General features: G+C 39.4%; 1 protein-coding gene across 3 annotated transcripts in view; it reads left to right on the top strand.

Moving 5' to 3' along the window:
• Window positions 1–24,780, top strand: part of lsamp (limbic system associated membrane protein) — a 638,149-nt gene that overhangs the window by 600,527 nt on the left and 12,842 nt on the right. For all 3 annotated transcript variants that reach the window (XM_034114584.1, XM_034114585.1, XM_034114583.1), the window contains 2 exons: window positions 3,849–3,974; window positions 22,789–22,920. In XM_034114584.1, coding sequence (XP_033970475.1) covers window positions 3,849–3,974; window positions 22,789–22,920 — 258 coding nt within the window. The remainder of the gene's footprint in view (window positions 1–3,848; window positions 3,975–22,788; window positions 22,921–24,780) is intronic.

Below are 24,780 nucleotides of genomic sequence, written 5' to 3'. Positions count from 1 at the left end.
TGAGAATATTTAAATCAAAATAGAATAAATAAGGAAACAAAAACGTAAAGTCAGAGAGTACATATGAAGTGTGCAGCTTTGATTTGCACAGAATGTGATGTTCAAAATGTGTGTTTTCTACACACGCCTGTGGCTATCGATAACTCACAAACGCCCAGCTATATTAAAACACATGTGTGAAGAATGAAGTGAATCTCCATTGAATTCATCCATCCTGTAGTTGCAGAGGTAAAGTGCTCTCAAGGAGATGACCTTTCCAACATTATACCTTGAAGGTTGACCTATTACTAATATCACAATTCACTCTTTAATTCTCCCCACATTCTTGACAGCTGGACATCGGGCGCTATATGGCCTTGATAGATTTCTTTCAGCTTCTCTCCTTTTCCACTTCCCTCTCCATCTTACAGCTCACATCCTATTCATATAGGTGGCAGGGTTATCAGAATGTGAGCAGTTGTTTCTTCCCCGATTCATTTGTATATGCTTGGAAGGATTATTCCTCCAGTCACATATCCTAACTAACCAATCAACTTTCCCACCCTTTCCCATGCCACTTTGGTTGTTTTTCACGTGGAAAAAAGGCAATTTGATTCTTTGTCACCTCAATCGAGTGTCTACGCCCCTCCCGCTCAATCTTCCCATATCTTGAAAACACATCTTCATTTTGGCACGGTCATTTGACTACAGCAATAACTCTGTATGACTTCATTTAAAATGCTGTTTGGCACGATTGTGAAAGTCTTGTCAGATGGTATTAGAGAGATGGGTTACTGTGTAGAGAGAGAGAGAGAGAGAGAGGGGGGGGGGGAGAGAGAAAGGGGGGAGAGAGAGGGGGGGAGAGAGAGAGAGAGAGAGAGCGCGATAGATAATAGCCTTGCTGGAGAAACAATCTGAAAGAGACAAACGCTGATATATTGTTTCTTAGAAAACATGGTCGATATAGAGAAATGTGGCTGCTTTATTTCAATTCAACACGGCAACTCAGATCAGATTTTGATAGCATATGAATTCCCACATGATGCCGCTCTCACACATGTGTTCACAACCTGGGAACTGTTAAAGGCAATCAGTATGAATTGTCCATATGTGTTTTTGTTAGTTTCACAGTCAGCTTGGCGAACACAATAACCTTTTCTTTCATTAAATCCAGATAAGACTTTAAAGCAGCTGTATAAAGGCACAAGAATCTAATTTGCTAGACTGCAATGGTTTATTGATGATGGTTGTAATAAAGGGGGTGGAATGATATAGTTAAGTATCACAAAATTAAGTTTGTGATACTGTTCTGTTCTCGAAAATTATATAGATTGTTAGACAGATAGTGGCTCAGATTGTAAGAAGTTGCGCTATGTTGTTGGCTGATTTTAAATCCACAACATACTGTATACTATCAGTCTAATTATTGCCCATAGACAGCCCATAGCAAGGCTACAATTGAACAGCCACTGAGTAACCTTTAATGGAGCAGTTGGGGTTTAAGTGCCCTGTTTATGGACAAATTGACAACAGTTGTTGAGAGTTGGCAGAATCTGTCCCTTTATACACTAGCTTTTTTACAACAAATTGTGCTGCTGTTGACACTTGGAAGCAGGCAGCCTTTAGGCTTTAATTGCTTGCCTCCCAACTGTGCTTTTTATACCATAATTATTTGGATGGATAAATAGATATAAATGCGATGTGCAGAGAGTGTATATTGTTATTTTAATCATGGAAATTAAGTTAATGCATTACCTTGGTTGTGCAGGTCAAGGCCACAGACTCTGAGGCAATTGTTTTATTCAAACATTGACATCTAACAAATATTTCCACCTCCTGATTTCACACCTTAATTGAAACGCACATACAATATAAAGTTTACGTGCACTGGAAACAGCCTCGGGCACCGAAATGAAAAAGGCAAGAGAGCCAGAAACAGCATGCTCTGGAAAGGAGTTGTTTGAACTGCTTTCATTTTTAAGAAAGACCTCTAAATGATTACATCCCAATTTGAATAACAAACATTGAACACAAACTCATAATCAATGACATTGTTTTTGATGTCACTGAGAGCAAATTGAGGCTTACAACAGGATGGAGCCAAACCAAGAACATTAGTAGGTTCATGTGTAAGATTCAATTAAACATTGGACGTAATTATGCTGGGAGTGATGGGGTTAAATTAAAAGACACACAACCCTTAGTGTTTCCTGTCCAGACAAATGTAGACCTGATAAAAAAACTGCTTATCAAGGTAAAAGTTGCTCTTCAACATTTGCCCACATTATGGATGCTCCAACATTTATCATATTCAAAAGTCATTAATCATTATTTGTATTTCTGACTACTTATCTGTTAATGTGAACCTTATTCAAACCACTTCACCCACAGTTTGTGGAAACAGTGATGTATGCCCTCTACATCCTGTATGATTGATTGCATCTTTGCCGCTGACTCGCTTTAAAACACTGTTTTCACCACAGTTGAAGTTTCCCCCTCCCTCTTGCTCTCTAGGTGTTCTGTTTGTTGTGTTGGAGTGAGAGCAGTAGGAGTGTGGGGTTGATAGTGTTTAACAAGCAGGATGATCATTAAACACTCTGTCGAGATGAAAAAGCTCTGTGTTGCTTTGAACACAAGTGTCACATAAACACACATTAAAAGCTTCTTCATTTCACCTCTACATTTCAATCCATATATTAAAGCTTGTTCTGAAGGTGTGTGTCTGAACTCAGAATCAGAGCCAAGCCTCTGGTGGGTCCCCATATGACAAGAGAAGCAATCTGTTTCCATGAGCTTAGGTCCTGTGGCAGCGAATAAATTGCTTATTTGGATCCTGGGTTGAAAAGTTTGCTGTAAGTACTTCTGGGGCGATAGCAGCAAGGAAACAAAGGTTCTCCAAAGCTTTTATAAACTCTTCCTTTTACTAAGATCATCGAGTTCAGCTTGTTTACATGTGATCTCTGTTAAAGGTCCCATGTCATGCTTTTCCGGTTATTACCCGTCCCCTTGTGTGTTATGAAGGTTTTTATGCATGTAAACGGTCTGCAAAGTCACAAACCCTCAAAGTACACCCTGTAGCGAGTAAAACTCTAACACAGAAAATACCTGTCTATGCTGCCCCAGAACGCCTCGTTGGAGATTTCTCTTTTTCTTCCTGGGTACAGTGACGGGGGGGCAGGAGCTCCAACAAGCCGTTTAGGACAGAGAGTGAATACACATACTATACAGAGATGCTGTATGAGAAACCAATGTGATTTTGGAAAATTGCACAATATAAATCTACTTTAGTATACCTCAACAATGGAATTATGATCAGTAGAAATGGCCATGACATGGGACCTTTAAGCCAATACTTGCTGGGAATACACAGTAATAAGTGTCACGGGAAAAAAGCAGCTGGCTTGGTTATTCGAAAATATGTTTTAAAGAAAGATGAGTAAAACTCTATTGATTTTTAAAGGGGGAAATGTCAGTTAACTACTAGAAAAAAAATTGAACTTTCTGTGAACTAAGTTTAGTGGTCTAGTGGGATATAACAAACTTTGCCCTTCTCAGTATAATGTATTATGAAACACAATAAGTTAAGAAAAAACATTATTGATCCAACAACTACTGTGACATGAGCTCAAGAGTAAGGGCAGCAAAATAAAACCTTGATTTTATGACAAATAAAGATCATACAGAATGAAAAACCAAGACAGGAAATATAAAACATATAGCTATATTCATATATACTCGATATACATATTGCATTTGACAAATGAAACGGATAATTGCACAGTATTGAAAAACAGGATTGATAAATAGTATACATACTATAAAAAGTAGCAACGTTATTAACCCTGATGTCATTTCTCTTGTGTGTCCAGTTCCAGCAGATATCTACAAAGTGTCAGAAGACATCACGGTGAACGAGGGCAGTAACTTGACGCTCAGCTGTTTGGCTAGCGGCAGGCCGGATCCTGCAATCAACTGGCGACTGCTCAACCCCTCAGGTGAGAATTGTTATTTTTGATAATTTTTGTGATTCTTAAAGGTCACCTATTATGCAAAATTCACTTTGTCATGTCTTTTATATACAAACATGTGTCCCGTCTGTGTAAAGAGATTCTGAAAGTTTCAGGAAAAAAGATTCTCTCTCTTTTTGTCCTGATCCATTTATATAAAAACCTGTCTGAAAATGAGCTGATCAGATTTTGGCCACTTTATGATGTCATAACGATTTTTTGGCTTGTGTAACCATTAGCCAATAACCAACCAAGGTAACACCCCCCCACCTTATCACCTGAATCTCCTCCTAGAGCACCATTAGGCGCTTTCACACCGGAGTACTTTTACCCGTACTTTTCCCATTTAGTTCCGTTAGTGCCTGGAATTTTGCGTTCTCACCAAAAAGAGAACTTACTTCAGATAACTTTTACCCCCATTTTTAGTGCCTGCTAGAGAGGTGGGACTATCCTGGACTATCCAATTTCTGATTGGCTGGGCGAATTGCAAACCACGCCCCGTAAAACTCTGAAAAGTTTTTTGAAGCCGCCATTGTATTTGCTGGCATTAGCATTATTAGCATTAGCATTAGCCCCGCGCACCAACGGAGAGAGCATAACTTATGGCAACACAAAAAAAAACATGGGAGCGGTGGAGTGATGAGGAGGTGTCGGCGTTCTGGCGATTTACTCGGAAGGCTTCAGTAGAAGCTGCTGGGAGTCCCAGCAGCTTCTACTGAAGCCAGTCCCCAACTCCGGGGACTTCCGGCCGGGGACTTCGGGTGGCAGTATACGCCGTGAAGTTGTTTGCGGCCTGCCAGTAAACCCAAAGCAGAAGAAGACGAAGTGACGTCAGCGGCTTCATTTGCGTAATCCTCCATCAGGGACAGTGGCGAGCCGTGAGCTTTATACCTAGGCCCTCTGACCCCCACCCCTTCCCTCGAAAAAAAGGAAAAAAAAGAGTTATTACGTCACAGCGTATGCTTCAGCGGAATATCAAAACAACGGCCCAGGGTGCAAAACGCATCAATGACAGCGACCCTCTACCACACAAAACGACACCTGTGAACCCAATTTGTGTTCTTTGACATTGAAAATGATATTGCATTGTGTTTGTTACTTTCGTTACAGTTGTATGTCTTAAGTGTAATTTGGCATGATTTTATTTTGAAGGCGAGTTCACGCTGTTGACAGGAAGTTGTTGTTGCTATGGAAACAAGAAAAGTTTCACAGCGGGCGGAACTTGTCATAAAGTCCGCGATAATGAAACCCACCCATTTAGAGGGAAGATATGATTGGTCAATTGTACTGTCATTTGACATTACTCTCTCGTTCAGTTACTATAGCGGGCCCTCTGTGAATCGTAGAGAGGGCCAGGTGAGCTTCTTTCATGTAACCCTTCACATTCAAACAGAGACCAAACAGGCAGATTCGAAGGATTTATTTCTTTGGAAATGTTATTTTATTAAATCAAGTTTTTTTTCGGTAAAACTAATGAAAAATATAACAAAAATAATATAAAAAAAAAATATATTTTTAAAGAATATTTTTTTTTTTAATGTTTTTAAATATTATTTTTTGGAATATCTTAGGCCCTCACAGAGGGCCTAGAGGGCCCTGACGGCTCGCCACTGATCAGGGAACTTATTCCGGTGTGAACGCGATCGGGTCTTAGTTCCATGGGGGTACTAAGTGCTGGGAACTAAGTACGGCAAAGTACTTGGTGTGAAAGCGGCTATTGTGTTTATTTTAACCAAATATATTGCAGAGTGAGTGGCTCCTTTTTTTCATCAAAAGTAACAGACACAGAATCAGCACTTTTGAAACAGGGCTGAAACAGAGGGGATTATGGGATGCTACAATGCACGATCTGTTTGGTATTTGAAGCCAAACACTTCAGAGACATGTTTTGTATATATCTGAGACCTATATAATATATTGATGAAAAAGAGTACTATAGGGGTCCTTTAATGTCTGGGTAATGGTGTGACAGACTTTTTAATCATCTACCTTAAGTATGTGGTAGATATTGTATTTTTCTAAGCACCCCTTATGTACTCTCTCTTAAAACATTAGCTGTGGGGCCTGCTGCTAAAGAGGCAAGATAATATTAGAATCAGATATGAATGTATATTGAGACTGGAACTGATAAAAACAAGATATTAACAGTGATATATGATACAATTTGCCACAAACATCTCGCAGGATATCCAATAGCCATTAATGATTAACATGAAAATGAGACACGCTTAAGAACTGCATAGCTTGAATCATTATCATCACATTCAGACTTGTTTTCAGTAGTGTTGTCTGTACAGTTAAGACAAATCAATATGAATTTCCCTGAGGCAGAGGTGCCAAAATATAGACATATGGGCAAAAAACACAGTTTAAACTCAGTATAGAGACATTCAGTGAGGGTCATATTCAATGACTTTTCATCAGATTTGTTGGGCAATGCAGGATTGACCGATGTTTCCATCTGTAAATATTATGTTGACCTTCTGATCTGATATTGAAGCCTCACACAGTGTTTGCCACTTGACAGTAGATAAGAATCGTACAAGAGAAAGTAAAGCAGACATTTCTGAAGTGCATTCAAGATAGAGAGCTTTTCTGATTCTGCCAAACATTTTCAAAATATGTAAGATAGACAATTCAAATGACATTTCACCCAGGACTCCTCCGAGAGCAGCCTTTTGTTATTTTTATTAATTTGCCTGCTGGTTTCTTATTTGTTACCATCTTTACGATTATTGTAACTACTTTTGCATTAGCAAGGCTGTGTTTATCTAACCATGGGGTGAGTCTCCTACATAGGTCTTCATGTGATAACCATGTTGCTGTTTGTAAATGCTATCAAAGCGTGTCGGTCCGTACATCTCTCTGTATATGTGTGTTCAGATAAGGGTGATACTGTTGCTTTAGGATTTAATCCAATTTCAGTGAAAAGAATAACCCTCCCACTGTAGTATGATGGATGGAGATGTTCATGTCCACAACATCTCCATTTGATATTCATTTTGCGCCGATTGAAAACCATTCTAGTCGTGTGTCTTTATCAATTACTGCATCAGTTTGTCAACCCTCCAGACATCTTTCATCAAATCCGTTACCTGCACCTGGAAGCTGAATAACTTGGATGGGTGTATTTGCTTCTTTTGTCTGTTTGCATTAAGGAGAGTGTTCTGTTCAGCTTCATCCTGGGAGCCATATAGATCAGACTGGCTGCGTAGTGGGGTGAAAACAAAAAAGCTCCCCATAATGGTCTCCTAGTGAAGCTGAAATCAAACCCTCAAAGTTCAGATGCCTCACTGTAGGCTAAGCTCCTTTGCAGGTTTAAACAGCTTTTGTTCCAAGAATATGGATGGAGTCGTGGATGGAGAGGGAAGGAAAAAGCAATATCGATATTAGATTGTTCAAGCTGCAATGGACTGGGCCTTACTAAATACACCTGGAGTTATATTCAATTTCTTAAATAAGGTCACTTCCTATTCAATAGTCCCTTCCCTATGTTTTTGTTGAGGACGTAGTGGGCAGACTACCACCCGCATGTCTTTGTTTTTTACTGAAACAGTGTGACATAAGAACAATCCTGTAAGTCTACAAAGGCACATGTGGCTGCTCCATAGATGGGGGTCCCACACTATTTGCAAATTTGAGCACTGTTGTTATTTTTGTTTTTGTTTTGCGAGGGACTGCTGAGAGAGATAACAATGTCTGGCAACCTGTGGTCTCACTCCTTCGCCGGCCTGGGCGGTAACGCTGCTCTCCTGAGCTAGGGAGCCTCTTAAGTATTCACTGGGACTACTATGAGCAACAAAAGGCTGGTCCATGTCAACATGTCAGCCTTTATTCAGGAAGAAGGTATTTCTACAGTTTGGGAATCCAACTGAAGTCTCAATAAAGGTTAAAACTAACAGTTTGGCTATTTCCCAAAATGTCATTGCATATGAGTTATGCTTTCATTAACAAGAGGATGCATACATTCAGTCCAGCAAAAGGAAACCCTTTATTGATTAGGAAATGTTAACAGTAACATGTTTCCTATGCATATTGGAAAAAAGCATGTCTTATCTTATCTCGTCCTCTATAACAGTTGCCTAGACCCTGTCCAGAAATGCAATAATGAAGGCAGCACTGTTGTTTTTGTCTTCAAAAAGGTATAAAAAATAAGTATTTGAAAGTCTACTGAAATCCTAGAGTGACGCTTTGCATTTGCCAGACCATGTACGAGCCCAACTAAGACTGCAAAGATGATTACTTTTTAATGAGATCTGACAGTATTTTCCTTATCTTTAAAGTAAGATCCGACAAGAATTTTGAAAATGTTTTTATAATGAGACCCCTGGCCTGATTCTAAATCCCAGTCCAGCCCTAAAGACAACCGCACAGGTCTCACGGGCGATACACGTTTGTCTATTTAGCTTTAATAAAATGTCATTGCCTTCACAGAAGAAAAAACACTTTATTGTTTGTAGTATAAAGACATTTTGACACTTTTCACATTTGGAAAAACCCCATACGAAAGGTTAATTATTCGCAGCTATGAAAAGTTTAAAACCCCCTCTCATCATAGTGCTTTTTTTTAGTGCTGTACTGTTACGCTCATCTCTGATCTGCTATTGTGGACATTAACTTTAAAGTAAAGTAAGACCAACTTTTTCTTCACGGAATAAAATAGTGAATTGCTTGATATGTTAATTAGATAACTTATTGTTTATATTCAGTTGTGCTCATTTAGAGCTACAACTGCTCTGAGTAGTAGAAGAAATTGAGTATTTGATTGACAGCAATACAAATTGGGAACTTTCTCAATATCCAGTTAATTGTTCTATTTTCAGGAAAACAGCCAAAATGTGCTTCCAGCTTCTTAAATGATAATGTTTTCTGGATGTTCTAGTCTTCTATGATAATACTGAATATTTTAGTTTTTTCGGAAGGTAAAACAAAACAAGTCATTTTGGCTCTCAGAAATTCTGATGGGAAATGCTAACCATTCAGTCATTGTGCAATGGTTTATTTATATTTTTCAAATGTTGTCAAACTAAAAAAGAAGTTGCTTCTCTTCTGCTAAAGGGACAAGCAATGTAAATGTGCTTTAAAATAAACAAGCAAACCTTTAAAACAAATAACTGGCTAACCAAACTGACAATAACCACCCAGTCATCAAACTGTAACAAGTCAGACCACGTATATAGAAAGGTTTTGCCTGTAATACTTATTTTCCTAGGGGCTCAGGAGTAGAACCTGAAGCAATCTTATACCATTTATATGTGACAAATGATACCCCCAACGCTTAAATTGAAGTTTTCAGCTATCTGTCTAAATCTGTATTCCATCCTAGGATTTATTATGAGATAGTTAATAGTAGGGTTTCTCTGGGTGTCCACGTTGATTAGAGCTGTCATCTGTTTCTACGAGGCCATCCAAGCTGAACCGGCTCCTTCTTAGCTCCGTGCAATCTTATTTCTCTGCTATTGTTGCCTCCATCGCTCGGTTATCACAACGCTAATTAGATTATAACTGACGTGTTAGGATTTTTAATGACAAAATGACATGTTGGATTGAATGAAAGAGAAACAGAAAGAACATTTGCATTGCTGTGGATATGTGTATTATATGTATAATTAGACTGCAGCACAGATGCTGTTTGTGTCATTGAGACAAGAGGTCTGGCTGGTTATTGCTTGCACATCACTGAGCTACATGTGTAATTAAGGGATTGTGGGACTAAATTGAATTCATTTTTCCCAAGGTCTCATAATAAATTGCCAGAGTAGGTCTGAGGCAGAGGTTTTTGGACCTGCTGTGTCGAGACTGCAGAGAACCATCAGATGAAATTGCCTAATACTCTGACTTGGTAAATATTACAACCCTTTGAGCGTGATAAAAGATGACAATGAGCCAGGAGATACTTCATTATGAGTTACACTGTGGACTCCTGCAGGCAAAGCAAACAAGGTGCTCATTAAAGTGGTACATGCACCAGTTACCCCAAAGGGTTTTATTTGTTGTTTGGCTTACAGTGCCTAAGCAGATAACAAGCAAAGTGTTACAATTACCACAATCACAAACAGTCCAAATGAAATGTGATTTTTTTTTTATTGACAAAAAATAATAGCAACCATGAGCTGAACAGTATCTATTATTTCCCTACGTCTAAGTGCTGTTCCCAAAATGATATTGATTTTGTACTTATAATTATAAAGCGCAAACAGGACAATGAAGCTCAGCAGCTGAGTGCAATTTTCCCCTTTTGTTGGAAATCATCTAATTTATTTTTGCTATATTGTAGCAGAGTGAAAATAATGCCTTTGCACCAAACAGAAAAAAAAGGTAAAAGCTTAGCTTTTTGTGATCATGGCCCTCAATGTGAAAAATAATGACTGGGCTATATCTCAAGTTTTTTTTACATTTTTTGTAAATTGTCCTCTCCAAAAATAAACAACCATATCAGTTGTTAAAGCAAGTGCTGTTTGTTCACATGGAAGTGACAAAGCCCTCTTGTGGTTGTGGCAAATATGACACAGCAAAGAAGGAAGAGAGGTAACATTATTTTTGGATGATTCACTATTAAATGAGAGACAACAGTTTTGTTCCCCATTTTTAACCAATGTTGGTTCCTTTTAAACTAAAATGCTGTTGCCAATAGGGGCATCGCATCAGGCAACACTAATATCTCTAAGTGGCAATCCATTATATATCACCAACCAATAAGCATTATGGTTTTAATCTGGATTCCCCTTATCAGTGTCATTCATTACGAGATTACATGTTGCTATTAACTTCACACTTTCACCGTATGCATAGCATGTCTAAATACATCTACTGATATCTGCCCTATTCAATTACTAGTGAAAATCAGAACAAACAAAATCACCACATTCATAATAGGATCCTTTGACCACCCTTGAAAGTAGCGAGGGAGACTTTGAAGATGTGAGGCAGCGACAGTTATTACAGATTGTGTTCGCAGAGGCAGTGGGAGACTGTTCTACCTGTGTGAGAGAGTTGGCAATGCTTTGGGTAGCACATTATCCAGTGTGCCTTTAATCAAAACACTTTTTGTCCACCTTCTGTATGGGCACTGCTGTGAATATTGACTGTAAAGCTCATATTGCATGGACTTGTGAGGCAAATGATCAATAGAGCATGCCGGGCAGAGAGGAGGGCAGAGGTGAGGGGATATTTAGCGGGATGGGGAGAAGAAAATAGATCAAATAGAACTGTAAAAAAAGTGCAGATTGTGAGCGTGAACGAACATATGGTAAAGTATGTGTGCACATACTTTACCATAGTGACTGTGCGACATGTATGTGCAAACTGCAAGCGTGTTGATGTTGATCTCTTTAGCTGGCTGATTCCCAGCTTGAGACCACTTCAGTTTTTTTGAAGTGGAGCGTTTAGGTGGTGGGAGGTTGGGAGAATTGCAGCGCCCCATCGTGCATGATGAGGGGGGGAAACAGAGCCGCTGGTCAAACAACCTCACTGTCAGACCACCAAAATAGCGTTCAGACAAGTATGAAAAATACATGGCTGCCTCTGGTTTTTCATGACACATTGAGTAACCATGCAGGGCTAAAAACAGGGGAGGAACTGCCCTCAGGGAAGGGAGAAGAGAGAGGAAAAGCAAAAAGTGAAACGACAGCAGAGGCAGGTAGGAAAGGAGAGAAAGAACAGAACAGTGTTTAAGTATGCAAATGGCCAGTTTCATTGGATGTTCAATCATTCTTATCATTCGTTTTTGAAACTCCAGCAGTTAATTAATGTTCAATTATGCATTCAAGATCCTTTCACCTCTCTGGTGTAATAGGCTTTAGCAGTCATTTAGCATTGCATGAAGGAGAACAGTAGCGAACCCGAGATCCACTCAAGCAAAGACACACACATCTGGACTTCTGAGGAGCCTGCTATAAAATTATTAGGACGCTAATAATTGAAATGTTAGTCATAAAATGTATGAATGGACGTACTGCTGCAAATTGTGTACTAAACTTTCTCATTACCTATTACCTATAAGAACAGAAGTCATGTTTACTGTCACAGTGTCCTTGAGCAATACACTATACCCTGAAGGTGTTCTGGATAATAGCTTCAGCCAACTGTAAATGGCAGGCTATGAATCCATCACAATGGCTTCATTGCAACAAAGACATCTGTCCAAACAAATTGATTTGGAACGCAGCCGACACTCCTACGCTATATGATCCGGCTGAATATTGAAGTCATAACCCTTTTATAATAGTGCTTGGCAGGGCAGCCATTAAGAGGTTTGATGCGGAGTGCCCTTGACATCACTCTTCGGCACTGTGACATCCCTTGCTCCAAGTCCGAGCTCGAGAAAGTCTCCCCAGCACTGTCTGGAAAACTCTCTCACTGTTCCTCTCTGCCACTCTTTGTCTATCCATCTTCAGCTGTCACTTTCCTTCTTCCTCTCCCTCATTTTCACTCTCATTGTCTCCTCCTCTTTCCATCATCCTCCCATCTCTTCCTTCGGCAGAGTATGACAGTGACTTCAATTGTCCTTCTGCACCTCCTCTCGCTGTCTAGGGGGAGGCAGGTAGCTAGAAAGTACAATATGCCCCCACACACACATATATCTTTGACCCCCAGGAGGTAGTGGAGCCGGAAAGAGTGCAGATACATAGGGGCCTCAGTACTGATACTCCAGTGCAGTAGCAGTGTGTGAGAAGATTAGGCTGGAGCTATCACACATATACATATACACAAATCATTGAGTGCAAGCTTGACAGCGAGTAGTGATTATCGGAGGGAAGTGTAAGGTGGTGACAGGGCCTTCTCAGAGCAACACAGGTCAACCTGCATGTCTCCAGCTGTGTGCATGCGTGTGTGTGGGTGTGTATTCACAATCACTTGATTACCAGCACATTGGGAAACAGGAGAAGACAGCTGCTCATCCGTCTCTCAGCAGGTCTCAGATCTGCTGACTGTCACTGTTCCCTTGTTTGTTTACAATCAGCATCATCAGCAGCTGCTCTGAAATCAGTCCGCTGTCACATCGTGCACAGAGCATCATGAGCACAGCTTGCCCTGTGTCTGCCCAGACTCATTAGGTGCAGCCACCGCTGGGCTGGCTGAACGCTGGAGCCCACACTTGTTTAAAGTCAGAACTGTACAGAAACTCAGCACTTTTTTTTTCAATCCGTAAGCTCTTTTTCTGGGCCCCGCGTCACAGCCCTTCAGGGAGGCAGTAGCCTGAAAGAGAAGTCTCCTCTTGATTTGACACTTAATGTATTGAGGTATTAAATAATTTGGTCGTACAGTATACTGAGCAGCTCCATTGTACTGACAGGTGACAGAGAATAAATGAGTACATTGATTTAACAAACGCTTACAAACAAAGTTTAAATATGCTATGGTCTCATTAGAGCTTAATCTAAGAGATCACCATGAGATTGATGTGTTAGACTGCAAATATATGCCATATTCCAGTAGTGTTGTACAATCTACACAAAGAAAGCATGTCTTAAGCTGTTCTGAAAGCTCCTGATGAAAACGCTTTGACACATCTCATTAGAATATAAAACGTATAATTGAAAGAATGCAAATTGATAATTGCCATGACATTTGGCTTACAACACAGTTTTTTCTCCTTTAATTTTAAACATATGTGTGTGGGAGCTTTAACCCATGCAGTGTAACAAGAGGATCTTGTTAAGTTAAATGTCTCATCTGTCAGTTAGAGTGCAGAAAAATGGAGATATCTTTTTACAAGTGGCAAGCGAAGTAGAGGTGATTATGCAGGTGATACGTTCAGTAACTAAATTAAAATGATAGTGTCATGGTCGTGTGGAGTGACGAGTGCACATGGCGAGCGTCGAGCCTTGGCCCTACTGGCATCACATTTCTTCAATCATATTCAAACACCAAACACACACACACACACACACACACACACACACGCACGCACTCTAAGATCTTCTATCTGTATGCGCGCTGTCTGACAATATTAATCCCGAATGCCTTACTTCAAGGCCTACAAAATGATATGTTTATCCCATGAAGATTGCATGAATAATGCTATTAGTTTGTATTTGCATGCACACATGTGTTGGTGTGAGATTGACAGAGAAAGTAATGGAGAAAAGCAGGGAATAAGAGGTAAACAGGGATTGTCTATGACCGACCTTGCTATCATTGCTTAACACAAAGCCTCTTCTCCCATGGCAAACACAAGCCCATTGAATCCATCCAGACAGTAATGAGAAGTCTTTGCACAACAATAGACTGGATCTGTTTATCAGCCAAGTGGACAACCAAACTACCCTTCATGGGAATTCAATCACTAAACCCTATTCTGTTTTTATCGGCAATTAATCTTCTTTGAAGGCCTCAGACTCAGATTGGACAAACAATGATATACAGTGCCATACAATGTGTGGCCACACTGGGAGAAACCACACAGAAGTAGCCTCAAAAAACAACAAAGGCATGTGTGTAGTCGAACAAGAAAAAGTAAAGAGTGGGAAAATGAGATAGAGAGAGGACTGACAGCGTTGAGAAAAACAGACGGCTGCACCGCTCCACTGTGCGTATCATTTCTTCGGCTCAAGAAGCGGCAAATAAACAGCCGTCTTGTTTTTGGCTCCAACACCTGTGTTATTTCTGCACCGCCAGCAGCAGTGGCAGCAAATGGCTTGTGAGTAGAAGTGGAAGTTCTCCTTTTGTCCTCAGACTACCGACAAAAATATTGTTAATGTGGGATTTCTTTTCAGATAAAGAGAATTGCTGCCAAGTGTAATAAGACCTTAGAATGGAGCCAATAAAAGAGCACATTAACTTGAGAAGTCTCACAAGGATACTGTTGGTGCTTTCATAACACAGAATTCATGACATTTCAGGTTGTAAAGGATTTAATGTTTATTGTTGTAAAATGAATGTGTCATTTATAATATATTCCTGACACATTGTAATAACATGCATTTTAACTTTGAGTCTGGCATTCCTTTAAAGACGCCCTGTTATTCATGTTGGGGTTTTTCCCTCCCCCCCCCCCCCCCCCCCTTTCCTGAACAGCCTCAATTGGACTCCTTTGTTTACTTACGTAACATAGTGACATCACTATGTTAAACTCACGCCTCTTTTGGCTATCGCTCCAACACATTGTACATGACAGGCTATAAATCTCTAAGCGGTGGACCAATCATAACGGTGCCGGCCAGTTAACCAATCAGAGCAGACTGGTCAGAGGGTGAAAATAGGTGCTGCAGCACAGGCAGTATGAGAAAAATAAAGACATTTTAGAACATTAAAGCATGGAAATATTAGAGTACAGGCATAAAATACAAATATGAACCTGAAAAGGGGACATATTATGCTCATTTTCAGGTTAATTCTTTTTTTATACTTTCTTTCTCACAAAGTCTGCTCTAATTGGCTAGGTAGTTTTCAAGACTTAAGTTGAGATTCCCGAGGCGGTGTAATATATGTGCCAGACTGTAAGAACGGGAGCCAAATTGGAATTGCTTTTTTAATTCTGATTCGCAAAAGTATCTCCCAAAGCATTAGAAAAGTGAGATGTTCCTTATATATTACCCTTAAGATATCTACTGTTTTCTGAGCCCTGTAGATGGTTTTTAGTTTGGGAACACACAGAGTCATGAGTGAGTTTATAAGTATATAAATCAAGAATATTGATTTTCTAAGCTCAGCCATCTTTCCGTTCTCTTCATATCTCCAGGAGGAATTTGTTTATGAAGAGAGTTACTCTGTAAATAGATGTTGACCCATTATTTAACCCTTGTGTGGTGTTCATATTTGTGTTACTCAGCCAGTGTTCGTGGGTCTGGTGGACCCGCTGCCTTTTTGGGCTTCAATTCAACACAATCAAACTTTTTTATGTTAAAATGTTTACTTCATCTCAATTACAAGCAATAGAAACAGCATATATGGTTAATATTTGCCTTTTACATTTGTTAGATCACATTAATGAATAAAAGTGCTACTTGTTTTTTTGCCCGCTGACCGGCTGGTCCTGTGGATCATCTTTTTTTTGTAACTAGCTGATGCTCGATCTCATCCTCTTCTTCAAAGTCACTGTCAGACTCAGAATTCTCAGAAATGTGATCCTCACATTCTGCAACCTCTTCCTCTTCCTCTACATCATCATCAAATGGTTCTCTCTCTTCCAGAATCATTTGCAAGGCCCTCTGACTGAGCAGAGAATCTGTTGGCCATCTTGATCAGTTGTGATAAGGACCCAAACTGGCAAAGCTTTATTTATTGTGTCTTGCCCCAAATGTGCAGCTTGGATAGAATGTGACAAAAATAAAGATTGGTTCCCTCAAAACATAATGCGGGAATGTGAGAGCAGACAGGTGTCCGTGCTTTACTTTATCATCAATGTTGCAACCTTGTGCGGGAATGGCAGGGGCAGAAACACAAAAGTCTCACACACACACACACACACACACACACACACACACACACACACACACACACACACACACACACACACACACACACACACACTAACAAACACACACTAACACACACACACACACACACACACACACACACGGCCCAGACAGGGGGGGGTCATTGAAAATGTGTTCTGATATATGTTCTTCACAGAAAATGAGCCAAGTACATTTAAAGGTGGGGTAGGTAAGTTTGAGAAACCGGCTCGAGATACACTTTTTGTTATATTCCATGGAATGCTCTTAACATCCCGATAGCAATGAATATCTAAAGTGCTTTGACAAAAAATCCATAAAAAAATGTCATCTGTGGAAGCCGTAATACTGTAAAAAGCACGACGAATCATTTTAGCCGGCCCGGCTAAAATAACTGGATGGCCTACCTACCTGTCAGCCTTCCATCTGTGCACAAACTTATCTCGTGCCCTCATTGGTCATGTGCGCGTTCGTGTGTGTTGGAGGAGGGGCTCTGTAAGGAAGTGGCAGATTTTCTCCGGTTGTGTATTTTCAAATTCTAGCGATCTCGAGCTGGTTTCTCCAAAATTACCTACCCCACCTTTAAGTGTGGGTTTGAAAAAATTATTTATCATATCATTTTTCTTTAGCTAAATAATGAAGCGGGGCCCACAGACCCCAATACCATACAAGGGTTAAATCACACCGACTCCTGGTTAGATAAAGCCAAGACCAACTGTCCAAACAAATAAACACATACACACAAAGTTAAATGTGCTGGGTGTGCTGGGTGTGTCCACGTATACAGACACCGGTTAACATACTGTCACACTCAAAGAAAAATAAATGTTGCAGGGTCTGTAATGCTACTAAACTCTGAAGTTTCTCAAATCAACTGCTTAACATAAATTAACATTTGCAAAATAAATGTAATGTTTCGCACTGTGGAAAAGTGATGCTGATGAATGATGCATGAGGATATGCAAATGAGCGCCATCCAGTTGGCAGCTGAAGTTGCTAGATTCACATCCCTCTGTACCTCCCTCTCTCTCTCTTTCTCATAGTTGTTCTCTGGGGGTTGGGGGCGTTTGTGCATGCTCGGACCCAAACAATGTGTGTTGGTGCTTCCATCCCATTTGTGTCCCTCACTCCTCCAGTGTATTTTTAATTGACATGGAAAACTTGTTGTTCACACAATCGTACAATTGCCAGTGCAATGCAAATCAGTATCCAGAAGGCATTTGTAGAAGTGTACTTCTTCCAGGCCCCTTAACTTTTCCCAACTTGCTTACAAAAGCTTGCTCATGCATATCGCAAAGGCCGTAGGGCTTTCAACAGTGCAGTGTAATCTGTTGGAAAAGACTGCAATTATATGCACTGTCTTTTCATCATGGAAAGTGCCAGGCTTGGCAAATCAGTGAATGGCACTTTGGTGTTGGTATCCAAGAAGGGGTGAAAGGTGCGTTAAAAGGGAATTCTTTGTATTTATTAAAAAAAATTATTGATATATGTGCTATTCACTATATTTCTTTTATAGACTTTCTTTTCTTGTTTTGCAACTCATTTTACGAGCTTTCAAATGTGAATGAAAACAGAAGTGCTTCATTTAGCTGAAAACAGCTGTAATGTAGCTTAGTGTATAACTTAATTGTTCGCAAATGTTTTCCTGTAAGTCATACTTGTAAAATAGTTTCAAATGACAGTTTCCTTTTGGACCAGAGTGATTTGTCCATGTATTTTTCCATTCACAGCATTTCAATAACAAACTTTTCAACACAAAAATAATTTCTTTTTTTATAACGAAAAATCCCCTATAATAATAGCAAAGGTTATTTCGTTTATGCTTTTTTGTGGTTTTGGTAAACATTTTTCTGAATACCTCCATTCTAAAAAGGAGATATTCAGCCAAAAATTGGATACCTCTTGAAATAAAAATATCACAGGCACAAAATTGGAACATTTTGTGCCTGTGATAAGAGGTTTGATGCAGCTATCCATTGCCTAAGGATAGCTGCATCCCAGTGGTGGCACACAGTGAAGCATTCATACTCAGAGAGAAGAGCTTGTATCCACATTTTGACAGGGGGTCGCTTTGTCTAATAAAACTCCACAGAGCTCCAGAACAATTTATGCGGCCACAAATGTCTTTCTTTACCAGTAAATGTTTTTCTTTTAGATTAGAAAATCCATGTTTTGCCAACTATTCCCTCTGAGCACCTCATTCGGAAACCCATTGACGCTTCTGACACTTTCCCCCCTCCCCACACTCCTACAAGTATACATGAACAAAAAATACATGCAACATATAATCAAAAAGTGTGCCACAAACATACTGCTGTCTGGCAGGGACCTGACCTCTGAGCTGCATGCAGGTGATGACTTTAATTTGTTCCCAGAGGATGAAACCTGCTGACTTTTAATTTGTCTAAGATTGTTTAGTAACAAAATACATTCAAAATGTATATCAGCTGTACTTTATGTTTAATGTTAACCATGAAAACTGAGAAAGCTTGCACAGGTGATATAAATGATATCTGCTCAACATCTTCGACTCAGACATTAAATGTGTTTAAAGAAATGACACTCACTCCTTGTCCGTCCCTTACTTAAAGGGGACCTATCATGCAAAATGCACTTTTGTACGTCTTTTATACATGAATATGTCCCCGGTGTTCCAGGGAACTCACCAAGTGTCAGAAAACACAACCCTCTCTATTTTCCTCCATACCCAAATCTCTAAAAACAGGGCTGCAACGGATCTGATACAGACTGATCCAAATTTGAACATTTCTCTGACGTCAGGACGGAGGAGCTGACCTATCAGGGGAATGAGAGGTTGCCGTGGCATGGTAACAGCATGGTAACACGACGCTCGTAACTCGGCCCCCTCCTTTGCAGGGGGGCGTGGTCAGCTGCAGCGCATGCAAAGACAGGGTGGAGGAGAGCAAAATAGAGCGAAATGAGGCATGGCTAAAGAAATAAATATACCTTATATGTGACCCGCTCTATCGAAATCAGTCGGAAGTCGCAACGGCTCATTTCAAAATAAACGTGGATTTGCGTAAAAAACTATTTTTTCGGGGTTCGGGTGTTTTGTTTGATTTTAAATAAACAAAGTCTTGGCTTTCAGAATATGAAACTTTTATTTCCAAAATCACACGATAAATACATTTGTGAAGCTTGTAAAGGGAAGATGACAGGCACCTCTCACTCGCAATCTGCTCTTCCGGAGCGCAGCTCCCCCCCTCCCTCCGGCTGAAATTATGAATGTAAGGCATATAGTAATCATAGATAACACGGCAGGGTCCGTTACAGTTTGTTTTCATCTGATTTCAATTAAACAAAGTCTTGGCTTTCAGAATATTAAACTTGTTTCGGCAAATTTAGATGATAAATACAACTTTGAAGCTTGTAACGGCATAATTACAAGCGGAGAACGGAGTCATTTAACGTCACAGCAAGCATAACAACAGCCGGTGTTTCTCGTGAGTGTTTTCCCCGGGAAACAAACACAATATACACAAACGCAAAAATACACAAACACACACACACACATACACTCACACACTCGCGAGCTTCCCCCAGACCAGTAATCCAAACGGAAATATTTTCCCTCCGGACTATTTTGATCATTTGCTCCGCTAATAATCAATCAGATCGATGGATTCCAGAGGAGGAAACTTTGAAGGCCTTTTTCTCAAAATGATGACTCGGTGACAGTCATTATATAATGTGACATATTTTGCTTAATATTTGGAGAACAAAAACAATCCTGATATCATTAGAAAGCTAGGAATCTCCTCTTTCCAACAGTGTATACAACTCAAAATGTGTCTCCGGGTCAATGCGACTGATTTCGATAGAGCAGGTCACATATAGGTATGGCCCTACAATATATTATTCAAATATAGCATGATAGGTCCACTTTAATCTACTATTTCCTTTCTGTCACCCACTCTCCCTCTTCTTCCAGACTTCCATAGAATTGTGATGATATATTAAACTGTAATGCCAGGATTCATGGAGTTTTTCTAACACATTTTGAATTAGTCACCCTGCTTTCTTTCAGTGCTTCCTGATTTCCTTTAAATGAATTGTGTCTTTATCCCAGTTCATGCATGCACACGTCATACTCACCATAGAGACATTGTGTCTCCTCACACATACAATCACACATAATAACGTGTACACTCTAATACATTCCCTCGAGACTAGATTAACCAATCTGTCGTCATTACGCTTCATTTAACAGATAACGTGAAGCACACACTTCATGTGCAGGAAGCTGTATTCTCCTGTGGGCACAGACAAAGACGCATGAAATGTAATTAATTGTTTCTTTAGACAATACATTATGTTCCATTTATCCTTTGTGATTGAGCTGCTCTCTAAACACACCAGGTGAGATTACTGACAGTTAATTGCTTTGCTTTAAAAAATAGCTTCCTCTCATCTCTCATTTGAATTCTCCTCTCTTCTCTCTTCTCTATTCTTTGATCTTCGCAGTCACCTGATTTTCTCTCTCTATGTATCCTGTGGAAAAAAACAAGAGGAGATTGAGCTTCAATAGAATTTCCATGGCAACAGATTTTCCATCATACCTCCAATCACTTTACTCTGGCAGTTCGTCCAGGGAGAGCTGGATATGATCTGCTGTAGACTTTGATCATGATCCCACTGATCTTCCAATCAATGTGAAATAATGACCTCTATCTCCATCATGCACTTGATTTGGATCATTAAGGTCTTTCTCTTTCTTTTTCAAACGCCGGACTCAGGTCTGTAGATAGTTTGAGCTTCTATCCTGTATCAAAGCCAGGCTGATGTTTTGTTGCTACCTGCAATTTTGGTGGGCTTTACAGCTTGGAACGGCACTGTTTTCACTCTTTTTGTCTTCATAATAGCACAGCTTTTATTTGACTCACCTCCTGCTGTATGTCAGAGTGTCTGAAGTTGGCGGTTCATTTCTCAGGTCGCGGCGCTTCGGTTTTCCCAAAGCTTGCAGCCTTCTCTCAGAACATGAGCATGAACTTGCACATAATTGAGACTACTGACATTTAATGTTGTTTCAAACCCTGAGTTTTCCCCTTTCAGCCCAGAGATCCGCCAGGGTTCCATCATTTTTTAGATTAAGGGAAGAAACAGTTTATTTTATTGATAGTTATTACATTTGCTTTGTCCTAGAGGACTCCCTCCTACATTCAGGGCAGACAATTGTATCTTTCATAGAAATATCATGAGATGTGCACTGTTGGCATTTACTGGATACAAGTAGATGATTCCATATTATGTAAATGCAATTTTCATCAGGTCAAAATGTATGTAGGATAGATGTTTGATTGTATTGTGTGCATTATTGTATTGTGTATCAACGCGTGGTATTATCATACGCAGCATTAATTATAACAAAGATTTCCAATAATGTCACACATCTACCAAATAAATGATGTGTCGTATTACAAATAATGATATCTCAAGGTCTTTCCACCATGGCTTTCAGTTGCAACAAAGAGATTAAGTGCAATAAATATGACAGCAAGTAAAAATAATGCTATTTTCCAGTCCTGGCTCACTCATATATTAATCGTTGCAGGTATTTCCTAATGAGACACCCAGACGCTGTGTTCTTTACATGGCTAATTAGCTGGATTGCTCATTAAACAATTAGTCTGATAGTCTCTGTTTTTTTTTCCCCTTCAGTTCAGATGATTTGTCTGACATTTGCAGATACCTCTGTTAATTGAGACTCTCAGATAAACAACTTTTAAAAGTCAGCTTAACAAATTGTTGAATATTAAATGGGCTCTCAGTTTTAGAGCTATTGAAGTCATCCAGTCTCAGTCCCAGCATGACCTGACTGTGAGTTTGAATTCATTTGGGTAATATGAGTATGGAAGGACGCTGTAGTTCAAATTGCTCCCTTTTTTATTTAGCCCTTAATTAAAAGGAAAACTCAGTGGGCTTAAAAGCTTCAGACATTTTCAAACCGACTGCTTTGTGTCTGATGGTAGCCATGCCTAGTTTAAAAGGGGTAAAAATAGAAAAGCATAGATTCTTATTTGTCATTTCCTCAATACAATTAAATGAATAATCAGTTTCTATCGCAGAAGGAGTGGTATTAAACATACATCTGTCAAAATATAAAACATCTGAAAGATAAATGTGAAAACTAATTCTTAATAAACATAGAACATACAGCAGAGTATTCTCATGTATACTGCTTAGTGATTAGAATTAGGAAATGTTGCTCTGCGCTGCTATTTCAAGTAATATATAATGGTGGTTAAGAGTCAGTGGGATACAAATAAGGACATTTTGTCTTTATCCCACTTCCTTTCCTTTCCTCTCTCCTTTTTACCAACTGTTTCCCTCTTCCTTTTGTCTCTCTCTAACACTTCTTCTCTTCTCTTCCCAACCCTCTGCAGCAGAGCCATTGGATGGAGAAGAATACCTGGACATTATAGGTATCATGCGAAACCAAGCGGGTCGTTATGAATGCAAGGCCAGCAATGACGTTGCCACACCTGATGTCAAATACGTCAATGTGGTTGTCAGCTGTAAGTAACCGCACACACTGCATCGATTTCTGTAGTCAATACTGAACAATGATTATTATGCTCTCCACGTTTCATGTCAGAATTTTCACAAGATGATAAACTTAACAGATAAAACCATATTGAAGTCAAGGCTGGATTTATTCAATGAAAAGATGGGGAGTAGAGTGTGGCAGAGAGGTGATGGCTCTATCTTGAAAGTGTTGGAGCACCCTTCGCTCTTCTCAAGATGAATCTAAGTTGAAGGGAAAAGATCTCCAGCTTTGATTGCAACTGCCGTGTTCATGGTGATTCTCACATACCTTCATCATTCAAGAGACACTTAGCCTTTCAAAACAAGATCACCTAATTGCATCTTGTCAGGGGTCCATGTTAGATCTGACGAGTGTAATGCATGCGTTGGATTGATAAACACCTTATGAGATACAAACCAAGATATATAATTTTCTTTGATCCGAACAAATCACATCTGCCTTGCTGCCCAATTTGTTCCTGAAAAAATAATATAGATGTATATGAAACCATATTTCATATTTCATCCTAAATGTAGAACAGATATATATCCACATCAGACTTATTTATGGTTGTTCTTTTTTAGTGTTTGCATAAATCATCAACAATTATGATAATTATAGCAGTAATATTAATTATATTACATTCTAAAATTGTAACTTTACATTCAAATATCGTTGATAAACATTCTAGATTGTAATATTATTTAATAGAGTGCCACAGTGACGCGTTCTAAAACCCGGAAGTAAGTTAGCATTTTTACCACTTCCGGCTCCTTCGACAAAAAGCAATGGAATTTCTCCATAGGATTTTGGAAAATAGCTGGAAATAAGGTCTGTGGTTGAGACGCATTGAAGAGACGGATCACGTTTTGTTCTACAACATTAAATACATCAGCAGTGACCCCACTGTTGATTTTTGACGAGTTTACGGGTCTGAAAAACGATGGTTGTTAACATGTGGCTGAATAGGACTACAGAAGTTGTCCAGGCCGTTTTACGTCATTACACCGAACACGTAAAACACTCCCGCTAAGTTTGTTTTTCCCCGTGTTCTGCTTGAAAGCAAGTACCTGCCTCCTGCAAACTGTTCAAACAAACGCTTCAACTTGCACACTTTTGAATCTGTATGTTTGAATATGGATCTTAAGTTGGCGTGACGTTGAAGCAGCGACCCTGCTGTAGTTCGTTTATAGCATAACGTTAGCATTTTGCTTCTGGCGACTAGATTTATGATTAGAAAATTATAAAAGTAGGATAGACATGTGGAGATTATCCGGCTGAACAAAACTTGATCCGTCTCTTAAATGTGTGTCAACCACAGACCTTATTTCCAGCTATTTTCCAAAATCCTATGGAGAACTTCCATTGCGTTTTTGACGAAGGAACCGGAAGGAGTTTACTTCCGGGTTTTAGGACGCGTCACTCACTGTGGCACTCTATTGTGACATAACATTCTAGAACTTCAACTTAATGTTCCAAAACGGATACTTTTTAGTTTAGAATTCTAAAACATTCTAAATTGTAACGTTTTAGAATTCTGAATTGTAACGTTCTAAAATTGTAATCTTACCATTCTAAAATTGTAACACCGTAAAATTGTAGCTTCAAATACCAGAATTGTATTTGAACATTCCAAAACTCGAACTGATTGTTGTAAAATGGTTATTTCACATTCAATTTTCACTGTGTAAATTAACATTCTAGAATTGAAACAATCTTCAACTGTAACAGGTTGTCGATAACAGGCATCTGGAGTAGATGTCACGTCTCATGATTTTAAGACCTATGACATGAGAATAAAAATAAAAAATGTGTACGCAGATTGAACTTTTCCAACTTTTCTCTGGGC

Source organism: Trematomus bernacchii, unplaced genomic scaffold, assembly GCF_902827165.1.
Source record: "Trematomus bernacchii unplaced genomic scaffold, fTreBer1.1, whole genome shotgun sequence".
Lineage (NCBI taxonomy): Eukaryota > Metazoa > Chordata > Actinopteri > Perciformes > Nototheniidae > Trematomus > Trematomus bernacchii.
The sequence above is the reverse complement of the archived record's forward strand: the minus strand, read 5'-3'. Positions and strand labels throughout refer to the sequence as shown.